We start from the raw sequence: 24,141 nt of genomic DNA, 5'->3' as shown, positions 1-24,141 counted from the left end.
TGTGGAAGACATGAAGTCCTGTAACACAATGGTGACCATCAGATTTTATAATTGGCTCAATATTTTGTAAGATTAAAGTACAAGGAGATGATTAGTGGAAGATTACTTTAGAATGGTAGGTAAGGGCAAGAATAGTGAAGGCCACAGAACTGGTAATAGGGGATGTGAGAGAGGCTAAATAGGCCCCTTCCCCTTATGCCTACAATGCACACTTCCGCTAGGGTTGATGGGGAACCTGCCAAAAACAGCTTCTATCTAGCCCAGTCCTCTAGCAGAATGCCTTATAAATCACTTATGATAGCTGGGTGTGGTGGCTCACACCTGTAATCCCAGCACTTTGGGAGGCCAAGGGGGGCGGATCACAAAGTCAGGAGATTGAGACCATCCTGACAACATGGTGAAACCCTGTCTCTACTAAAAATACAAAAATTATCTGGGTGTTGTGGCGCCTGCCTGTAATCCCAGCTACTCAGGAGGCTGAGTCAGAAGAATCATTTGAACCTAGGAGGCAGACGTTGCAGTGAGCTGAGATCCGTGCCACTACGCTCCAGCCTGGTGACAGAGCAAGACTCTGTCTCAAAAAAAAAAAAAAAAAAAAAAAAAAAAATCACTTAGTGATATAAATACCCTTTAAGACACCATGAGGTCAGTAATTGTGTCATTTCCCAAAGAAAGCAACTCAAGATAAGAGGTGGTGGTGATGTGACCTTTACAAATGACATTTTAGATAGGACTTTTTTGAAAGGAATTGTTTTCTTAATAGTTAACTCACTGTATCAGAAGGTATATGGCTATATGGCCCAGAGATATGGGAAGTTTATTACTGATGAGATCCTGTTATTAGTCCTTTACTTAAAATAGTTGAATTATGCCTCTTTAATTGCACTAAATGTATTATGATCTGGAGGTAAATCGACAGTTTTCTTAACAATAAAGTGGGGATTCTTAGACTGAAAACTCTATGGGGCTTTTGAATTTATGAAAAAATGATGCATTACACTTGAAAATAGATAAGAATGCCCAACAGAGATAATTAATAAATATTTTAAATTAGATCCTGCGTTCATGGAGGGAATATGACCTGGCAGTAATGATTATAAATTACGGGAAAAAAATGTTGGACACCACACCAGAAAGCAAGTCTCTGTTGGATGGTAGTAATGAACAAGAAGAAATGCCAGAAGAGGTAATTGTGTTTGTTTCTCATTTTTAAACCTATGTTTAATTTGGGTCTTTAGGGGTAATGTAGTATTATGAAACATATTAGAAAACTGATAAGTTTTATACTTGTTATATTTACATATAAGTAAAGTAATCTAGTAAAGAGCTTTTGGGTTTTGTCTTGTTTTTTTTTTGAGTTATAGTGAAGAAAATTAAGAAGGAATCTCTGCTAGTATACTGAATAGTCCCCATCACCACTCCCAACCATCAGTTAGGCGATCATAGAGAGCTTCCTACACCCAGTTGGACATGGGACTTAAAAGCTCTCTAAAGTCTCTTCTAGATCTAAGATTTTACTGTTCTGGGTGGGTCATTGAATGCAGCAAATACATGTCAGAGTTTTTTTTACTTTGTATTCAAAGTCAATTTCTGAAACTCACTATGACACCTACATTCTCTTATGAGACTGCTAATTTTTGAAATGAACTTTTTTTTTTTTTTTTTGAGACTGAGTTTCTCTCTTGTTACCCAGGCTGGAGTGCAATGGTGCGATCTCGGCTCACCGCAACCTCCGCCTCCTGGGTTCAGGCAATTCTCCTGCCTCAGCCTCCTGAGTAGCTGGGATTATAGGCACACGCCACCATGCCCAGCTAATTTTTTGTATTTTTAGTAGAGATGGGGTTTCACCATGTTGACCAGGAGGGTCTCGATCTCTTGACCTCGTGATCCACCTGCCTCGGCCTCCCAAAGTGCTGGGATTACAGGCTTGAGCCACCGCGCCTGGCCCGAAATGAACTTTTAATATCTGCCTTCCCTGATGATTATTGCCTTTCCTTGAAGCTATGTAGTTACATATTTTTGTAGATCAGGTTTTGAAATGTTACTTAGTTCATTTGGTTTCTTTCTTTTTCTTTCTTTTTGAGACAGAGTCTCACTCTGTTGTCCAGGCCCGAGTACAGTGGTGTGATCTTGGCTTACCACAGTCTCTGCCTTCTGGGTTCAAGTGTTTCTTCTACCTCAGCCTCCTAAGTAGCTGGGATTATAGGCATGTGCCACCACACTTGGCTAATTTTTGTATTTTTAGTAGAGATGGTGTTTCACCATGATGGCTAGGCTGGTCTTGAACTCTTGGCCTTAGATAATCTTCCTGCCTTGGCCTCCCAAAGTGCTGGGATTACAGGCCTGAGCCACCGCCTAGGAATTACTTGAAGTAGCAAACTAGGAATTACTTGAAGTCCCTTTCATGGCTTGGGTAGGGGTAGAGACTCTCATCCCTGACTCGTTTCATTTAGAGTAGCTCCATTTTTATCTCTGTAATATGAATTTCCTAGTAAGCATTTGTTTGCCAAAAAAAAAAAAATCTTTAAAATTACCGCTGTTTTATTGGATGCTGGATGACTTTTTTTTTTTTTTTTTTAGTTGGGAGGGTGTTTTGTCTAGAGGGAATTTTGATTAAGCTGAAAGCAATTTGAAGGTTTTGTTGTTGTTGTTGTTCCATGCAGTATCTACTCTCTGAGTCCATCAACCCATTTATGTCACCCAGGCCTTGACTTACGGCCTTTCACATCATGGTAGGACAGGCCTCATGCCTCTCTCCTTGAAGCTTATAGTTCAGCGGAAGGTTGTGATTCTTCTAAGATTGTAGAGTTTGCTACTTTATAGTAGTCAGAAATTACTAGAGCTACTCAAGGTTCCTTTAAGCCTAAAGGGGCTTGGAAGGTTTTTTGGAGAACAAGAGACATTAACAGGTCAGTTCTCAGGTTCAGACAGAGAAAATATGGTTGTTAGCCTAAATGCAGACAGGCGGATTCTTAATCCGCTAATTACTGATCCCCTTACGTTTCAATGAAAGGCAAAGTGGCAAAGGCAATTAGCTTAGCTGTAAAGAAGCTCCTTCTGGGAAACGGAAAGAAAAAAAGGAATAAAGGGATACATTTCTGAGGATACATTTCCTCTTTGAATTGTCTGTTGAAGATTTTTAGAGACATAGTCTCAGCTGCTTTGAGAATGCAGGTTTTGGAGGGGGCTGTCTAGCTGGGTGGAAATTACTGGGAGAAAGGGAGAGGGAAACGAAGCAGCATTTTGGTCAGTCTCCATGAAACACAGTACTGTGTCTGCATTTAATTAGAACACAATGACTGTGATTATTCATTGTTATTAATATTATGTGGATCATAGTTTTTATCTACCAAATATGAAAGTATAAAAACATAATTTAAAGGATGTTGTTTGAAAATGACAGTTGTTGCAACACGTTGACATTTACTGATGTTTCTAGGATTCTAAGAAGTCTTTAAAGACTAAGAAGCCACAGCAGATACTGTTGCCTGAAAAGATAAATGAACAGCTGGCTTTGTTGGAGACACATCTACTCAAACTGACAAAGCAATGTAATCATTTTTTTTCTGTATACTTCCATTTAGCATTAAGTTTTTTAAAACAAGAAAATATTTTGTTCAGAGGATTACAATGAGATTAGCATTTGGTAAACGCTTTAAGATTTACACAGTGCTTTTACATTATATCATTAATCCTAACAATACCCTGTTAAGGGATTGTTAGCCACTTTTTACAGATGTGGCTCATAGAGATTAAGCGATTTACTTAGGATTACATAGCTGGCTTGGACTTGAGCCTGTGCCTTCTGATTCTAAAGCAAGTTTTCTCAACCTCGACACTATTAGCATTTTGGGCCAGGTAGTTCTTTGTTGTGGGGGACTGTGCTTGGCACTGTATGATTTTGAGTAGCATCCCTGGTCTCTACTCACAGAAGCACAGCACACCATCCACCTAATTGTGACAACCATCTGGGTATCCTTGAAGGGAGAGTGGGAGGGGGTTATGGGAGGCACAGAATTGAGAATCACTGCTTCAAAGGCAAAAATGCAACTGAGTAAAGGGATAGTGTGAGGGTTGTTAATGTGTAAACGGTTTGAACCAACACCTTCCAGAGTAGAAAGCAGAGTGAAAGATGAGTTTAATTTTAGGTCGTTGTACTGTAGTAATTTCATAATGAACCAATGTGTTAATGTAATGATTGGTGTTTTGGAGTTTGCAGCCTGGAAAGCTACTTGGGAAATTGAGTTAGTTTCTGGTGATGATTAGTATTGTCACATTTTTAAAAAGCAGGTACTTTAAATCTTGTAGAACAAGAGAGTGCTCAAAATTGAGCGTTAAACCAAGTATGATAGTTGTTGCAACATGTTAAAGTACATTTTGACATTAACCAATGTTTTCAGGGTTCTTCTAAGAAGTCTTTAAAGGCTTCTGCTCCATGGCCTTTGGGGACCTGGCTGTGCTTGTTGAATTCCATGTCGCTACTTTACCTTTCCTCAGTTCTGTCTTGTGGGCTTCACTGACTTGGATCTCTCTCTCTTTTAATATGTTCCATGCCTGTTTCAAGCATGGATTTATGACTCAAACTAAGTGTTTGATTATTCCTATAACTAGTTAACCTAGCTTTGGGAAAGCTGTAATCATCTTATTATATATAGAAAGTATAATTCCTTAAAATGTACAGTGTTCTGGAGGTGTGAATTATTTATTTTTATAATATTGGTAAAAATATTTTACCAAGAAGCACAATGGGCTATAAGTAGCTAAATGGTAAATTCTCCCTGGTGGTCTCATAGTTAGAAAAAGAATAGTAAATTCAAAAACAACAATAATAAAATGATAGTTTTATACATCGTTTTCTGTGTACCAGTTGCTATTTTACAAAAAATACTATTTTTATAAAACATACACATGAAAACTTATGCAACCTGTATGCAACCATATGAGGAAGGTACTATTATTATCTCCATTTTAAAGATGAATAAACTGAGGCACAGAGAAGCTAAATAATTTTCCAAGATTTTGTAACTAAAAAATGTCATGATTAGAATTTGAACCCAGCCAGTCTGGCTTCAGTGGCTGTGTTATACTTTACTAGCTTTTAAAGATAATTTTACTAAAATGGAGTTAATAAAATTGGTAGATTCCTGAGTCTTGGGTTTGCTGATATAGGACAGTTGTTGAGAGAGAATAATGCCTTAGCAACCTTTTACCTATTTGGTGGTGGACCCCTTAACTTTTAGGGGGAAAAGTGAAGCAAATAATTTAATTAGACTATTTTTGTTTCTAAAGTGTAATGCTAAAATTGACATTTTAAGGTACATAATTTAGAATATTTTAGTATTTTCCTGTTTTTCATCTCTTTTAAATAATGTTTATTTTGAATTACTCAAAAATTTTTTATTTTGGGTTATTAAACAGAACATACAATTTTTGAATTTTTTAACTTTAGATGTTACATCTGAACTCTCAGGAGGAGAAGACCCTATATTTCTTTATCCTGTAGTTTTGAGTTGGTCAGTCAAAGGTGCCGTGAAAGAAGGTAGGTGAACTGGAGGTGTATGTGCTGTTCACTCCACTTATTACTGAAGATACTAATTTTGTGGATTTTGTTTCTGTTGTCTACTTGAAGATTTCACCTGTTTTAGACAGGTTATTTTGAATTCTTATCCATTCAGAGTAATGTGGAATCCTGATTGCCAAATAATGAAAGAGACCTAAATAGGTACATGATTTAAAGTCTGCAAAGACAGAACCTTGATGATGGCTCATTACTCTAAAGCTTACAAAAACTAGGGCATTGAAAAATCTATTGGTGGCTGGGCACAGTAGCTTACCCTGTAATCTCAGCACATTGGGAGGCTGAGATAGGTGGATCACCTGAAGTCAGGAGTTTGAGACCAGCCTGGGCAACATGTGAAACCCCATCTCTACTAAAAATACAAAAATTAGCTGGGCATGGTGGTGGGCACCCATAATCCCAGCTACTCAGGAGGCTGAGGCAGTAGAATCACTTGAACTTGGGAGGCAGAGGTTGCAGTGAGCTGAGATTGTGCCACTGCACTCCAGCCTGGGTGACAGAGTGAGACTGTCTCAAAAAATGAAAAAATGAGCCAGGGGCACTGGCATACACTTGTAATCCCAGCACTTTCGGAAGCCGAGGCAGGAGGAACACAAGGTCAGGAGATCAAGACCATCCTGGCTGGTATGGTGAAACCCTTTCTCTACTAAAAATACAAAAAGTTAGCTGGGCATGGTTGGGGGGTGCCTGTAGTCCCAGCTACTCGGAAGGCTGAGGCAGGAGAATTGCTTGAACCCGGGAAACATAGGTTGCAGTGAGCTGAAAGCGTGCAGTGGCACTCCAGCTGGGTGACAAAGTGAGACTTCCATCTAAAAAAAAATGAAAATTAAAAAAATATATATATAAAAGTGAATTTCAAGTTTAGCTAATAAGAAGTGGCAACATAATTGATTAATTCAGAGTCAAATATAAAACTTAGCATTCCTAGTAATGATAATTATCAACAATTTTTTTCCCTGGTCAGTCATGTGTTAGAAGTGATCTTAATGAAATCTTTCTCAATACTGAGATATTTAGAAAATAAATTTAATGTAATTTGTAAAGGATTCACTGATACTAGAAAAACAATAGTTTACACCACATTTATTCCTATATACTTTTTAAAAGGCAGAAATCTAAAAAGCAAATTAATAAACTTGCCTGTTGGAACAAAATGACTTAGCACTGGCCAGCCTTCAGGACTAATAATTGAGTATATTGGTAACTATATGTGAACTTCCTTATTTTTACAGTTATGAAATTTAAGCAAAAACCAAGATTTCTGGAATTCTTTACACAAGTTATGCTAAAATGCATGAATGAGGAAAAATTTCACCTTATGGTAGAGATAACAATTCCTGTCCATGACTTCTTGAAAAGGTACTTGCAATGATCAGTTTTATACATGTTAACAACTTTAAAAAATGAGTAATGTTGTCAATTTTAAGAAATATAAGGTAGATGAAAAAGAGAGTGGAGTACATACAGTTCAAACTACCACCTAAGAGATAGTGAAAATTCATATCTGTGTAAATAAATAACTAAAAGTAAAAAACATATATACAATGAACTCACAAATGAGAATAGAGCATGTTCAGATCTCTAGCTGGAGATAGATTAAGTCTTTTGCTATTGAGTCAGGATGGATAATAGTATCTCTAGGTCATCAGTGAGAAAACCCTTTCTCACAGAGGGTTTTGGGTCCAGTTTTGGTCATTTACCATGTTTCTAATTCTTCTGTGGTAACAAATAGAGCAATTTGTTGGGGTTTCCATTTGTATATGTGAAGAGGGAGTTCCTCAAATAAAAGCAGTAAACCTTAAAGCTGTCCCTCCTATTCCCTAAGCCTGAATGATTCTCTTTGCTCCCAAAGAAAATGATAGTGCCTCACATCAATTATGAGAGATGCCAAATGAATCCAGCTTTTCTTCCAGCAACTGAGAGTGGGGTTTTCTTTACTGGGCATTGATCTATCCATCCCATTTTAATAAAAGTAAACATCAGTGACATGAAACTTATTTTTGAAATGGTGGCAAAAGAGAAACGTTCTCTTAAAAACATACAGAAAGATATTCCTAAAATAGGTACTTCATTTATTAGAACAGAAGCTTAGAGTATATATGCACTTCATGTTTTCAAAAAATAAAAGGAAATTGCTTATATTAAATGAAACAGGCCATGATAATAACAGAATTGGTCCGAATTAGAGTTTAAAATTTTTCAAAAAGCAGCTAAAATTAGACGTTTAGGAGGGTTAAATAATTTTCTTGATTCCAAAGAAAAACAGAAGATAACTTTCAGTGTGCAGGCAAATTTGGAGGGCTGGCTGTGGAAGTCTAAACTAAGAATAAGAAATATTCTGAAAGAGGAATATAAGGTTATAATATTGTATTTATACGGTACTTTTCTCATGTTTGGATATGTTTAGATACATAAATACTGACCATTGTGTTACAACATCGTCTGCAGCATTCAGTATAGTACACACTGTACAGGTTTATAGTCTAGGAGCAATCGACTCTACTATATGGCCTAGATGTGTAGCAGGTGATACTGTCTGGGTTTGCATAAGTATACTTTATGACGTTCACACAATGACAGAATTGCCTAAGAAAGTATTTCTTAGAACATATCCCTGCGGTTAAGTGACACATGACTGTATAAATAGTTAAAACAATGAAGAAGTCATCAGTAATATTGCTTTGCATAAAAATTTAAAAATACTATTTATCAAAATGGAAAGCAGTCAGAGCTCCACAGAGCAGTGAACAGATCAAGGAGTAGAGGAATTTAATTTATTCAGTGGATAAAGGTTCTGCTGCACATGAAGGAGAATGTTGAGATGGTGGCAAAGACTGTAGTCTAAGTGTGACCTCCTCTCCTTCCCATCTGTTTCTGGAAGAACATAGCAGCCACATCAAGCACCCTGGTAGTGAGGGAGAGAGAGAGGAGAGGCTGTAGAGAAGAGACCCAGCTGGTTGGAAATGAAAGGCCGGCCCAGGCTGCAAGTTGTGGAGGATGGATCCCCAAGTCTCTTATGGTCATTGATCAAAGGCTTCTAATTCAGGCAGCAAAACATTTGCCCAAATGAATGTCAACTAACTGGGAGATTCTTAGGATTGCTACAACTGAACTGGGGTTCTAGGCAACCATGGGATTGGGATCATTTTCATCAAAACTGAAGCAAAGGAACCAAGATGGATTTAGGTCAAGTTCCAACCCCTGGAACTAGCTATCCAGACTCACCCCATCATTTCATTAGCCTTGCATTAATGAGACCCTATATTTTATTCAAGTTTGGGGATCCCATTTATCATGTTAAGCAGTTTTGCTGTACCTGGCTAGTACACTGAAGAAATATAAATTCCAAAAAATATAGAAGTTTCAGGAAAAATAGGCAAGTATCAATAAAGGGACAGTGTGAGGCTATCATACTGGGAAAAGATGAGCTCAGCTCCTGTTGGTATTCAGAGGGCAGCAGTGGATGGGAGCTTGCAAAGCATAGAACCAAAGAATTGAAATCTGTTGGAAGCAAGGAAGCTTGTCTAGAGTAACTTTTACTTTCTCTGAGTTGTAAGAGAAGAAGTGTCCATGTTCCTTTATTTTCAGTCCAGTTCTGTTCCATCTACATCATGCCTTCAACTCCTCTTTTTTTCCCACATTAGAAAACCCTGTAGGAGCTTTTATTCTATGATTATAATATATAACATATTCTCTCATATATTGTGTAATACATTTTAAAACTTATTTGGTCTCCTATAAATAGACATTTAAATTCTTTCTAATTTTTTATAATTATAAGCAGTGCTGCAAAGGACATTCTTATACATCTGTCTTTATGCATGTGCAAGAGTTTCTGTAAATACACAGGGCTGTAGTTTCTAAGATATGAACATTTTAACATTATTAGATATTGCTAAGTTGCTCTTAAACTTTCATCAATGCTGTGAAAAGTTTCTATTAATCAGCATCTTCACTGACACTCACATTTTATAATATGATTTACATTTTGCTCTTTTGAGAGACCAGCTATTTCTTGATAATTAGATATATTACAGTCTAATTTATGCATAGGACACAAGCAGTTTTGATATTCTTGCATAATTTCAATGACAACCTTAAAGACATATTACTTTGGGGTAGTTCTGTAAATTTTTGCAGGTCTTTTTGACTGACTTTATCTTTTTTGTTAGGAGAAATGAGTCTCTACTTGAAATTAAAAAAGTGAAATATAAGGACAGTGCTTTAAATAAAAAAGCAAACAAATCTTTAAAGTTCAAAGCTGCCGTAATGGAAATTGGAAGAGTAAGTTATTTATGAATTTTGAATTTTAGGTAATGAAATTAAGAGATTCATTTATCTAGAGATGATTGGCAACATGTAAAACTCATTATACTGTGAAACAGAAGGATATACCAACAACCATATTTCGTAATTACACCATACAACATAATTTTTAAATTAACATAGATATTGTTATAATCAGATTTTTTTTTTGTCTACAGGGGTACTTCTGTTACCTTTGATAGTAATTTTAATTGAGGGTATAAAGAAACTATTTCAATGTCAGGAGATAAGCATTAGAGTATGAATAAATTATACTACTGTGTTCAAAGTTTAAATTTAATGTGTAACATTTTATCTCCTCTATTAAGAGTGCAGAAATTCAACAAAGAATAAGAAGTAAAAAAAAGGAAACTCTAAGAGATCTCATTTTAAAACATCCAGCTATTTCTGAAATTATGGCACATGAAAGGTATTAACTAATTAATTCAATAAAAGTTTACTTGAGCATGACTATGTTTTGGGCATTATTTTGGAGTACTACAGATACACTGGTGAACCAGATAGGTGAAATCACTGCCTTTAAGGAACTTGAATACTAATGAAAGGAGCATAGTAAACACATAAATAAGACAGTTAAAAATGTTGATAAATGTTATGAAGTAAATGAAATAATATAGAGTATTTGTCTTGGCATGAGGTGGTGGTGGCAATAGTTTAGGTAGGGTGGTTAGAAGAACAAGTTGATAAATTAATTATCAGTGTACCTAAAGTTCTTGATTATAAAATGTGTTATGGCAAAATGTTTAGTTTCTATTTTTATAAGTACACATTATAAGTATACATGTATAAGATTTTTAATTCTTATACATTCTTTATGTATCTTACCTTCACTGTATGTTTTTCTATGCCTGTTTAGTGATTTTGATTTTAATTCGTACCACATAGATATTAATAGAACCAATTCTGCTTTGTTTTTATTTGCATTTGCCTACTATCTCTGATTATTCCTTCATTTTCTTTATTTAAATAGTGACATATTTTAGAAGGGTATAAAAATAATATAACAACTATGCAATTCAACATGTAAAACCTTTCAAACACAATTGAAATCCCTGTGTACCCTTCCTGGTATGCATTTCTCTTTTCCTCTATGCTGGAGATAATACTATCCCAAGATCTGGCATTTATCATGCTGATGAGTGACTTTGTATGTCAACCTCATATGTATATAGCCTCAAATAATGGGTGGTATAATTTTTTTTAATTTGCTTTGGAAATTTGCTTTTTTCTCTCAATATTACATTTGTGATTTTTTTGAATATCAGTTATATATAAGTCTAATTTATTAATTTTACTGCTGAATGGTATTTCATTATATACCAAATATCACATAATAAACAAATGGTATAATAATAATATAATGCATTGTATTTATTGTATACATATTTATATATGCATAATACATATACATAATTATAAATAACACAATTTAGCATATACATAACATAAATAATATATAAATATATATTTATTACACATATATATTATACATTTTAATAAAAAAAATTTAAGTGATTTATTCAGTCTCCCATAAATAACATTTAAATTCTTTCTAACTTTTCACTGTTATAAACAATGTTACAAAGGACATTCTTGTATGTATCTCCTCATGCATGTGTGAGTTTCTGCAGGGTAAATACACAGGGTTGTGGTTTTCAAGATAGGAACATTTTAGCATTACTAACTAGATATTGCTAAGTTACTCTTACATTTTTATCAATGTTGTGAAAAATTTCTATTATTCAACATCTTCATCAACACTTGATATTATTACCACATTTTTGTGGAACTGTGTGGTGTGAAATTTTATCTCATTGTTGTTTCAGTTTTCATCTCTTTGATTCCTAAGGTTATGCATCTTTTCATATTTTATTAGGGCTGAGAGTTTTTCTAAAAATTGTTTTAGCTACTCTAGGATCTATACCATTTCATATACATTTTAGAATAAATTTGTCTGTAATATGAATTTTAAAGATCTATTTCTTGTACCATTTCATATACATTTTAGAATAAACTTGTCTGTAATCTGAATTTTAAAAATACATTACTTCCCTCCTAAGTACCATATTTGCCTTGGGATTCAGGATGAAGCCCTTTATCACATTTAGGAAATTGTCTTCCATTTTTTATTTTCTAAGAGTTTTATAAATTATGTTTAATTTTATTGAATATTTCTTTTTCATTTTTTTCTTCTTTAATATGATTGTGTGATAAACTACATTATTACATAAATGTTAACCCATGTGTTTTTTGCTGATACCACTTCTGACACAAACCCTGTGCTGTTTTTCAGCACCAACCAATCTTCAGCACCAACCAATCTCCAACACCAACTGAGCCTCCCCATATGCACTTCATTGAATTTCTCCTTAGGATAACATCTTATATAACCATAACACAAAAAGGCAATTAGATGCTGATGCTGTCTACCTAGAATTGGCAGCAGATCCCATAGGTTAAAGGGCTCAGTCCCACAACACTGCCACCACATCAGAGGCCAGTCACAAATGTGGTACCTAGGATACCCACACTTCTTTCTGACTATAAATTCAGAGATTCCCTCCTCAGGTTTGAAAATTTGCTAGAATAGTTCACAGAACACAGGAAAATACCTTACATGTTTACTAGCTTAATATAAAAGATGCAAATGAATAGCCAGGTCAAGAGGTATGTACCAAGGGCAAAGTCCAAATGGGTCCTGAGCACAGGAGCTTCTGTCCCTGTGGAGTTGGGGCACCACCCTCCTGGCTTATGGTTGTGCCTACCTAGAAGCACCCTGAACCTCCTTGTTCAAGAATTTTCATAACCTGGCTTGCAGCCACCCTCCCCTCCAGGAGGTGGGAGGAGTGGGGCTGAAAGGTCTCATCCTCTAATCATGTGTAAGATACCTTGAGTCACCTCCTTAGCATAAACTTATATAAGTTCACAGGGACTTTGTGTGAGTAACAAATTTCTTTCACTCCAGAAATTGCAAGGGTTTTAAGACCTCTGTGCCAGAAATCAGGGGACAGGTACCAAATACATATTTTTATTATCCACACCATACTTGCACATTTTTACCAACAGATTCAATTTCTTTGAGATTAATACATCTCTTTGAGTCTCTAATCTTTTTTTGAGCTCCTTTTGATGAATTATATTTTTCTAAAAAATTGTCCATTTTATGAGTTTTCATATTTATTCATAAAAAGATATACTCTCATTACCTTTTGACTTTGGGCTATATCTATAGTTACATCCTGTGTTTCATTCCTAAGTTCATTAATCTTTGTCTTCTCTCATATTTTTATCATTTGTTTTGCCAGAGGTTTGTTGTAGAAAGTAAAAAGTTCCTCTTCAAAGTTTCCCTTGTTGTTAAAGAATAATAATAGTAAATGTTTGAAATAATAGTCTCTTTTAAAGACTAACTTTCTTCAATGCCTTCTTGCTTTTTGCTACTAACTCTTTGTTAAGGCCTATCCTATTTGGCTGTTAGATATAAAGGAATTAAGTACATTCTATGTCCTTGTACTTTAACCAAGACATTTATGTGTTGGACATGCTCACAGGCATGTAGTACATTCTATGTCCTTGTGCTTTCATCAAGATATTTATGTTATTTCTTTTCTAAGTCCTTTTGCAAGCAACTTCCTCTCCCTTCCTTATTTGGACTTCCTCTTTTCCGTTGTTCTCCGTTGCCTTTACCTATTTAGAAAAGTTTTAAGTTGTGAGCCAATCGGGTTTAGTTTAGATTGTGAGGTCTGGCTCCAACCAATGGAGACTGGACACAGCAATAAGGACCCAATGAATAAAGAATAAATATGCCTGCTTTTCCTTTGTTCATTGCACTCTTGTGGCAAGACTGCTGATGAGTAGTGCCCTTTCTGCAGAAAGTACAATTACCTTGCTGAGAGATCCTTTGTCTCAGTGGTGAGTTTTCTTTGTGGCACCTAGTACTTGTTTCCAACATTAGTCAATTTTTTAGTCTTTGTAAAGAACCAAATTTTGTCTTTGTTGATCTTTTCTATTAATTTTCTTTTTCATTACATTTTGCTTTTATATTTATTACTTTCTACCTTCCTTTTAAACAACAGCTTTATTGAGATAATAAGTCACAAAGCCATACAATTCACCCATCTGAGTGACACACTTCAATGGCTTTTGTTACCTTCACAGAGTTCAATCATCAACACAATCAATTTTAGGAAATTTTCAGTAACCTAGAAAGAAGCCCTGTACTCCTTAACTATCACTCCCTTATGTCCAACTCCTTTCCCTCAGCTTGAGGCAACCGTGAATCCATTTTCTGTTTCTGTAGATTTGCCTATTCTGGCTATTTCATGTAGGTGTAATCATATAATATGTGGCCCTTTGCCACTGGTTTTTTCACTTAGCATCATGTTTTCCAGGATCATCCATGTAGCATGTCCCAGTATTATGTTTCTCTATTGCTGCATAAATAATATTTAATGGTTTGGATAGATGACATTTTGTCTATCCATTCATCAGCTGACTTTTGGATCAAAACTTTTGATCCACTTTTTGGCTATTATAAATAATACTGCTGTGAACACTCATGTAAAGTTTTGGTTTAGACATTTTCTTTTTTTTTTTTCTTTTTTTTTTTTTGAGATGGAGTTTCGCTCTTGTTACCCAGGCTGGAGTGCAATGGTGCGATCTCGGCTCCCTGCAACCTCCGCCTCCTGGGTTCAGGCAATTCTCCTGCCTCAGCCTCCCAAGTAGCTGGGATTACAGGCACGCACCACCATGCCCAGCTAATTTTTGTATTTTTTTAGTAGAGATGGGGTTTCACCAGGTTGACCAGGATGGTCTCGATCTCTTGACCTCGTGATTCGCCCGCCTCGGCCTCCCAAAGTCTTGGGATTACAGGCATGAGCCACCACGCCCGGCCGGTTTAGACATTTTCATTTCTCTTAGGTACCTACCTTCTTTCTTTTGGCAAATTCAGTTGTTCCTTTTCTAACTTTTTAGGATGCTTACCTCATATAATTTCGGCATTTTCTTTTGGTGGAAATTGACAAGCTGATTATAAATTTATGAGAAAAAACTGCTACAATTAACAACTGGAGAATGCCTGTTGTTTTAAATCATGCATAGAGTATTTATATTATTGACTCTAAAGCAGGTCTCAAGAAATTTCAAGGAATTGGAATCATATGAACCATATTTTATTACAATGCAATTAAGGTAGAAACCAAATTTTGAAAAGTTAACCAAAAAGATCCTATACATTTGAAACTCTGAAGGAGACACTTAGACATAATTAATGAGAAAAGATTGAAATGACATTCACATGTTGCATAACATTTTGATCAGTGGTGGAATGTATGTACAATGGTGGTCCTATGCAATTATAAAATCCGTTTTCATTGTACCTTTTCTATGTTTAGTTGTACAAATACCATCATGTCATAATTGCCCACAGTATTTATTACCCTAATCTGCTGTAGAGGTTTTTAGCCTAGGTGTGTAGTAGGCTATGCCATTTAGGTTTGTGTAAGAACATCCTATGATGTTCAGACAACAATAAAATCGACTAACAACACATTTCCCAGAATGTTTCCCTGTCACGAAGTGGCACACAACTGTGCAATTATAATTTAAAAACAAAGAACTTGCTGGAAATATGGTTGGGATTGCTTTGAATCCAAAAAACGTGAACATTTAAGTTTTCTTCTAACCATATTTTAGCCGCATCATATATATGCATATGTTATATACATATAATATATAATATATAATTTATAAATATATATGTGTATTTATGTATTTATATATAAATATACATAAAACATTTATGTATACATATACATAAAATATATACCATATATATCATATATATAGTATATATCATATATATATGATAATATATATGATACATATTATATATATATTTTTGGACACCCAGGTTGGAGTCAGTGGCACTATCATAGCTCACTACAGTCTCCTACTTCGGTCTCCTGAGTTGCTAAGACTGTAGGCATGTGCCACTGTACCTGGCTAATTCTTTTTCTTTTCTTAATTGTAGAGACAGGGCCTCGCTATGTTGCCCAGGCTGGTCTCGAACTCCTCGGCCCAAATTATCCTCCTACCTCCCTCAGCCTCTCAAAGTGCTGGGATTACAGGCATGAGCCACTGCACCTGGCCTGCAGTCTAAAATTTTTACTAAAAGCGTTTTCATTCTTATTTAGATCTAAATGTTTTAAAATTATCTTTATAATTTCTGCTTCCTGTGAATAGATCTTATGTATCTTTGCTTTGATTAATTCCTAGGTATGTTTTTGAAGCTACTGGAAATAGCTTCAAATTTTTAGAACTCTTTGTTTATTGATGGTATGTAGAAATAGAGTTATTTTTGTATATTGACTTTCCAATCCTTTTCCCCTTTTCCTTTGTCTTCCTTACTGTTCTGGCTAAGGCCGTCAATATAATGCTAAAACAAAAACCATGTTAGTGGGCGTATTTGTCTGATTCCATTTCATAGGGAATGCGTTCATGTTTTCAACATTTTATCATTAAAATTGGTGTTTGTGGTAGGTTTCGTTCTGTGGATATTCTTTACCAAATTAACATTATTGTTTATTTTGATTCTCAAATTGTTCTACATTTGGCTAGCAGGAGCTCTTCCAGGCTAGCTCTTCAGTTTTTGACATGTGTCCATCTTTTTTTTTTTTTTTTTTTTGAGTTATTTTTCACTTACCACAAGATGTTAATCTTGTACACACTCTGTACAGCCCTGGAATCAATTTATTCCTCTTAGTGAGAAGTGGTATTTAGAATCTTAAGTTGTGAGGGCTATGGATATGGTTTTGCTTCCAGGTCCTCTTAATAAACTGAGCTAGGAAATATATTTGTTCAGATAAATTTATTTATTTATCTAAATGTATCGTCTATCTAAACATATCCATCTAAATATAGCTATATAAATACCTCTCTAGCTCTCTTATCTATATATCTAAAACCATGTATTCTAATACCTGCAATTTCAGTTCACAACCACAATATACTTTCCAGAGTTTTCTCTTTTTCTAATTATAACTTTTTTCCCTAATGGTGAAAATCCTGGTTCCATTAATGTCGATAAGCTAGCTCATTTCCTTAGGCTGGAATGTATAGAAGGTAGTTTCAGGGTTCCTAAGTATTTTTTAATTCAGTTGTTTATCTGCTTCCTCTTATGGCTTCACACCACTGAGCATCTGTGCTGATCATCCTTGTGGAGCTTCCTCTCTGTCTTTTAGGTGTCCTCAGACTTGTTGCTCATGGATACACAATTCAGATTATTGGAGCACCCTGAATGTTAAGAACTGTTCAGATGATAGGAGGAAAAGCATCTGAACTCTGTGAGCTGGCTGTGAATTCCCTTCCAAGCCATGTGGAGTCTGTCATGACCTTGTCAAGATACCTGGAGGAAACTTATCCTGTCACTGATCTCCCTGAACTATCGCACTCTCCATGGCAAGGAAAATTGTTAACTCATCTTGGTCTTTTGAGGAAAATTGGTGTATTCACATGAAAACAAGATTGATTTTCATTTTGGAAATTATATTTTTAACTTTCAGGGCATAGCTATTAAAAAGATTCACATTTATTAAGAAACCAAATAACATATCACTAAAACCAACTAAATAATAACAAAAGCCCTAAAACTCTTGAGTTAAAAGCACATCATCAATAAACTAAAAAAAATTTAGAACTGAGTCATCAAGTAAACACTGCATATCAAAAGGAAACTGCCTCCTTCCTTTCTTCCTCAAATGTTTCCTCCTCTGTTGCAGCAACATCTGTCTGCCTTCTTCCTATCCATCTTTCTTTTTTTCCTGTATGTGTGTATTTGTGTTGATTCAGATTCTGAACAATATTTGTATAAGTGAACAACATCAGGTGGGATGGTGCGACCAGTGGGGTAGCAACATTACTAACAGAACAAAAACATTGAAAATATGTTTGGAACAATATGCTCTATAAACAACTATGTAACTACATAAATAGTTGGACTATGAGTTTTGATAGGGATCATTTTAAAAAATGGAATATATATTATACCTGAGATCTAAACTATTAGCTAAAATTTCAATATTTATTTCTGGAGCATATTGAATATGCAGTTATGAAGTCATCTCATCTATATTCAACTGATGTTTTGTTTCCTCTAGAGTCTAATGTTAGACAAAATTTTGCTGCATTGTTTTTTTCCTCAAGGACCAATACAGAGAAATGATTTTCTTGTTTAATATTGAATTTAGTTGATGAATGTGAGCATCATATCATAATTTTGTTGTCTAATCTCAGTGGCCTTTTGGTTATGAAAAAGAAAAGCTCTGTTTGGTTTGAGCTGAGGACACAGACTTCAGAGAGAGTTGAAGACAATACACAGTGTCTCTGTCCCTGGTGCTTATCCCTGTGCCTTTTTTTTTTTTTTTTTACACCACCCTGTTTCATATTTTTAGCACTGTGGAAATGATAAATAAGCCAGAAACATTTGCATAAGGGCAGTCAAGTGATTTCTTGATGTATTATTTTTAACAAATTAGAATGATTTTTTAAATTAAATATCTGAAAGTTTTTGTGTAATTTCCAAACTTTTTTCTCCCTTGACAGAAATAAGAGAGCCAGTGTTAGAAAAGCAGCACAGCGATACCTGATGGATTACTTGAATCCTCTAATATCAAGTTATATTAAAAGAAAGAGGTTCCGTCGTTTTTCTCTTGAAGAGATGCCCTGGAGAGCTCAGATGAACCTGTATCTAGCAGGTGCACACTTCAACCTGGTTTTACAAAAGCTGGGGGAGCGTGCAAAGATGAAATCCGGCACTTCACATATGATGGTCAGGTATAGTGTATTACTGACGAATAATACTTTTTTAGTTTCATGAGCATGGATTGTATTCGTATGTTCAGAGCTCCAGTGGTGCTAACAACTTAAGGAGGTTTACAGAATGCTTCTATCTTTATACTGGCTGCATTAGTCTGTTCTCATGCTGCTATAAAGAACTTCCTGAGACTGGTAATTTATAAAGGAAGGAGGTTTAATTTGGCTCACAGTTCCACTGGGGAGAGGTCTCAGGAAACTTATAATCATGGTGGAAGGGTAAACAAACATGTCTTTCTTCACATGGTGGCAGAGAGAGAAGTGCAAGCAGGGAAGATGCCAGATGCTTATAAAACCATCAGATCTTGAAAGAGTCACTCATTAGCATGAGAACAGCGTGGGGGAAACTGCCCCCATGATTCAGTTACCTCCACCTGGTCTTGCCCTTGACATGTGGGAATTATTACAATTCAAGATTGAGCTTTGAGTGGGGACAGAGAGGTGAACCGTATCACTGGCCATTGGTTTATTTCTTAATTTTTAATCTCAGAATCTTTCCCAATTACATGCTTGAATATAAGTGATAATTTGATTATAGCTTGAATATGTTTGTTGATCTAGCTTTCACTGCAAGGGTAAAATGTAATATGAATTATAGAATAAATGTAGATATTAGTAGGCATTAGGCAAATATCTGTTTCATAGAGGCATAGTTGAAGCCTTTATAAACAGAGAGCATATTTACTCATCCAATGTCAACTTTATATCATTAACTCAACAGACATTTTTAAGCTCTTACTGTCTTTGGCTAAGTGCAGTGGGAGATAAAAATAGAATATATCTATCTATCTATCTATCTATCTATATATATATAAAATATGAATGCTGTGTCGCCATTAAAAAGATGATGTAAAGTCACACATTAAAAAACAATACTTGTTGAGTACCTATTAGATATAAGGCACTGAGCTAGGTGCAATGGGCATACAAAGATGAACCAGATACACAAGTTAGGGTCTGGTAGGGTATGCCACAAATGCCCATGAATAGCTTGTAATATAGGGTAAAAGGGAAGTACAAATCAAATCTTCTTTGTTATTGGAAGAAGGCTTTTCCTTTGGTTGGGACTAGCAATACACGTTTCATGGGGAGGAGCCACTGGGCCTGGGTCTTGATGGATAGGCGAGGTTTAAAAATGTGCGGAGAGGGAAATAGGCATTCTCGATAGTTGGAAGAACATGAATCAGAGCCCAGGTAGAAAACACAGGATGCGAACCCCAAATAGTCTGGCCAAAATCTAGGGTGTATGAAAGAGAATGGTGTGCGCATGTTCTCACTCATAGGCAGGTATTGAACAATGAGAACATGTGGACACAGGAAGGGGAGCATCACACACTGGGGTCACTTGAGGGGAACCAGAGGAGGGACAGTGGGGGAGGTGGGGAAGTTGAGGAGGGATAACATGGGGAGAAATGCCAGATATAGGTGACGAGGGGATGAAGGCAGCAAACCACATTGCCATGTATGTACCTATGCAACAATCCTGCGTGATCTGCACATGTACCCCAGAACGTAAAGTACAATTAAAAAAAAGTTAATAATTGGAAAAAAAAAAAGAATGGTGTGAAATAATTAGAAAAGTAGGTTGGTACCAGATCATGGTGGGTCTTAAATGTCTATTAAATTTGAGCTTTATTTTACATGCAGTAGAAGATTATTGAGGGTTTTTGAGCAGGGCCTTGATAAAAATGTCTCTGGCAGCAACTTATCAAATAGATTGGAGGGAGGAAAGACTGGAGACAAGGATATGACTTAGAGGGTATTTATTTCAGTAATCCAGTGAGGAAGACATACAGGTTGAAACTCACAATAAACTTGATCCCAGTTTCTGTTTCTCCAGAATTCTGGTTAAGCTCACTACCAAACTGAACCTTGGCAAAAATATCTCCAGATAGATCCCTTTCTCACGTGGGCTGGACCAGACTGGCATTCAAGAAGCAGTTAGTTTGCCTGACTGACCTGGAAGGCTTTTGGCAAAGGGAGCCATTCGAGGGGACATGACAGGGGAAACAGTTCAGAACAGATGGGCTTCCTTACCCTTCTCTGAACATTGAGAAGTTTCTGGGCTTCCAGTTGTACAGGAGCCTTCATGCATGATCACTTGGGAACACAAAAACCTAGTGATCAAACCTGTGTCACGATAACTTGGTGCTAGCTTCAGTTTTATTAAATTTATGAATCTTAGTATTTGTTATTTTACTTTCCACAAGTTATTGGGGTACAGGTAGTATTTGGTTACATGAGTAATTTCTTCAGTGATTATTTGTGAGATCCTAGTGTACCCATCACCTGAGCAGTATGCACTGTACCATAAATGTTGTTTTTTTTATCTCATCCCCCTCTCATTCTTCCCCCCAAGTCCCCAAAGTACATTGTATCATTCTTATGCCTTTGCATCCTCATAACTTAGCTCCCACATATCAGTGAGAACACACGATAGTTGATTTTCCATTCCTGAGTTACCTCACTTAGAATAATAGTCTCCAGTCTCACGCAAGTCATTGCAAATGCTGTTAATTCATTCCCTTTTGTGGCTGAGTAGCCTTCCATCATATAAATATACCACAGTTTCTTTATCCACTCAATTGATGAGCATTTGGGTTGGTTCCATGATTTTGCAATTGTGAATTGTGCTGCTATGAACATGCATGTGCAAGTATCTTTTTCGAATAATGACTTCTTTTCCTCTGGGTAGATACCCATTAGAGGGATTGTTGGATCAAATGGTAGTTCTACTTTAATCAGTGTTATTTCTTTTTAAAAATAAGGTCTAGGCATTAAACAATCTTGCATCAAAAATAATAAATAGTTCTGATGTAAGATTGTTTAATGCCTAGACCTTATTTTTACAAAGAAATAACAGATTGATTTTCATGCCTGTAATCCCAGCGCCTTGAGAGGCCAAGGCGGGCAGATCACGAGGTCAAGACATTGAGACCATCCTGGCTAACATGGTGAAACCCTGTCTCTACTAAAAATACAAAAATTAGCTGGGTGTGGTGGTGTGCACCTGTAGTCCCAGCTACTTGGGAGGCTGAGGCAGGAGAATTCCTTGAACCTGGGAGGCGGAGGTTGCAGTGAGCCGAGATTGCGCCACTGCACTCCAGCCTGGCACCTGGCGACTGATTAAGGACACATTGCTCTATATAGTAAGCATCATCATTAAGTTCTGTTATAATCAGGTGGTTTTAAGTTGAAATAAATTGTTGTTTCAGAGCTCACAGAGTGGGCACAGATTTTTTTATTCCCATTTTCAAGGTCCCTTTCAGAGAAATACATATCGATGTTAAAATTCCTAAGAGCAAAATTACATTGTATAATTTTAAAAGTTAATGAAAAAATGTTGAGCTTTGATTAAGTGCCAAAATCCTTCATGATTTAAAATTTAAGAGTACTCACAAATGTTTTAAAAATAAAAATAGATTGCATTTGACAGTTTTAATTCAATTTTGCTTATATTGTTTTTTAATGTGATTTTTTTCCTCCCTTGCAGTTTCAGATCATGTGATCCTAACATATTCTCACTCTATAATTCAGGAACAGTATTACCAACAAGAAAATTGACTGTAGAAAATTATAAAGCAATGCTTGATTTCCTCCTTACAGCCAAAAAAAGAAAGGCCAACTTACCATCAGGTAAAATAAACACATTAGTTTATTATCAAATTACCTCTAGATTTTTATTCACTAAACAACATAACACACATACACATCATGTACATAAAACGGTATATACACACAGTTTTCCAAAGGACTAGCAATTTAGTTGAGTTTTGATATTTTGTAGGGAATTCTTGTCTGCTCTATTAAAAAAAATATATATATATATGTATATATATAAAATTTTTATTTTTTAAATGGAGTCTCACTCTATAGCCCAGGCTGGAGTGCAGTGGTATGATCTTGGCTCACTGCAACCTCATCCTCCTGGGTCCTGGTTCAAGCAATTCTCCTGCTTCAGCCTCCCAAGTAGCTGGGATTACAGGCATTAGCCACCATGCCCAGCTAATTTTTGTATTTTTTAGTAGAGGCAGGGTTTCGCCATGTTGGCCAGTCTGGTCTTGAACTCCTGACCTTGTGATCTGCCCGCCTTGACCTCTCAAAGTGCTGGGATTGCAGGTGTGAGCTACCGCATCTGGCCAAAAATTTCTGTATTGTTATGATATCATTACATATATTCGGAAATATCTATTTTGTGTTTTAACCTTACCCAATTTGATTGTTCAGCAAATATAATATTTTTTATTAACTATTTGTAGCCTCTGGTGGTTCAGGATAGGTGAAGACTTGCTATCAGGTGTTATATTTTAGTGGAAATAAGTTCTCAAGCAAATTTCATCAAGCATACTTATACAAGCAGGCACTCAAACTATTATCATAGCTGATTTTGTATTCAGGGGAATCCACCCTTGCCCTAGGATTTTCAACCAGTACCTTCCAAGAAAGCTCACTCTGAGATGAATGAAGTGTTGTTATCTGGTCAGGTGACAGGGAGCTTCAGAAGGTAGAGACATACAGGTAAACAGGATTTTTTGTTGTTGTTGTTTGCTTGTTTTGTTTGTTGAGATGGAGTCTCACACTGTCACCCGGGCTGGAGTGCAATGGTGTGATCTCGGCTCACTGCAACCTCTGCCTCCTATATTCAAGCAATTCTCCTGCCTTAGCTTCCCAAGTAGCTGGGATTACAGGCACGTGCCACTACGCCTGTAGCTAATTTTTTAGTAGAGATGGGGTTTCACTGTGTTGGCCAGGTTAGTCTTGAACTCCTGACTTTGTGATCCTCCCGCCTAGACCTCCCAAAGTGCTGGGATTACAGGCATTAGCCACTGTGCCTGGCAGTAAACAGGGTTCTTGATCAGGATGTGCTCTGGTAACTGTAGATGAACAAATCTGACTAATTTCCCACCCCTTCCCTGCAAAGATGTTGGAAACTGGACACCTTCTAACCAAATTTCACAAATAAAAATTTATTTCTAATACCTTTAGGTGCTTACAATCCCACTTTTATATAGACTTTTAGTTATGACATTTTAAGTGCTATGGGATTTATTGAGCACCAGAGTTCTTGGTATGCCAGTTAACTGCCTCAGGAGTGTTGATTTATGTTTGAGATACTTGGCATGTTTTCTAATTTCTTCTAGGATATAGATTAGGCTTCACATGTACCTGCATATCTTACTATGTATAGTAAAGTATTTGAAAGTTAATTCCATAGCCATGGAGTCTGATTTTTTTGTGTAGATTGTAGAATATAGCTTCCAGAGTTTTGTTTTTTTTTAAACTGGCCCTCTACCTAAGACCTACCGTGAAATTGGCAATAGAATATTTTGCTACAGAGACTTACTATCTAATGCAGGATTCTAAGAGAC

The 24,141-nt window shown here is 36.1% G+C and overlaps 1 protein-coding gene across 4 annotated transcripts in view; it reads left to right on the top strand.

The window, feature by feature from the left end:
* CFAP54 (cilia and flagella associated protein 54) overlaps window positions 1–24,141 on the top strand; it is a 318,455-nt gene that overhangs the window by 107,270 nt on the left and 187,044 nt on the right. For all 4 annotated transcript variants that reach the window (XM_010340325.3, XM_074402388.1, XM_074402387.1 and 1 more), the window contains 8 exons: window positions 1,055–1,186; window positions 3,440–3,551; window positions 5,450–5,539; window positions 6,811–6,937; window positions 9,751–9,862; window positions 10,213–10,313; window positions 18,503–18,733; window positions 22,266–22,408. In XM_010340325.3, the coding sequence (XP_010338627.2) occupies window positions 1,055–1,186; window positions 3,440–3,551; window positions 5,450–5,539; window positions 6,811–6,937; window positions 9,751–9,862; window positions 10,213–10,313; window positions 18,503–18,733; window positions 22,266–22,408 (1,048 nt within the window). The remainder of the gene's footprint in view (window positions 1–1,054; window positions 1,187–3,439; window positions 3,552–5,449; window positions 5,540–6,810; window positions 6,938–9,750; window positions 9,863–10,212; window positions 10,314–18,502; window positions 18,734–22,265; window positions 22,409–24,141) is intronic.

The sequence above is a fragment of the Saimiri boliviensis genome, chromosome 7 (genome assembly GCF_048565385.1).
Source record: "Saimiri boliviensis isolate mSaiBol1 chromosome 7, mSaiBol1.pri, whole genome shotgun sequence".
NCBI lineage: Eukaryota > Metazoa > Chordata > Mammalia > Primates > Cebidae > Saimiri > Saimiri boliviensis.
The sequence above is the reverse complement of the archived record's forward strand: the minus strand, read 5'-3'. Positions and strand labels throughout refer to the sequence as shown.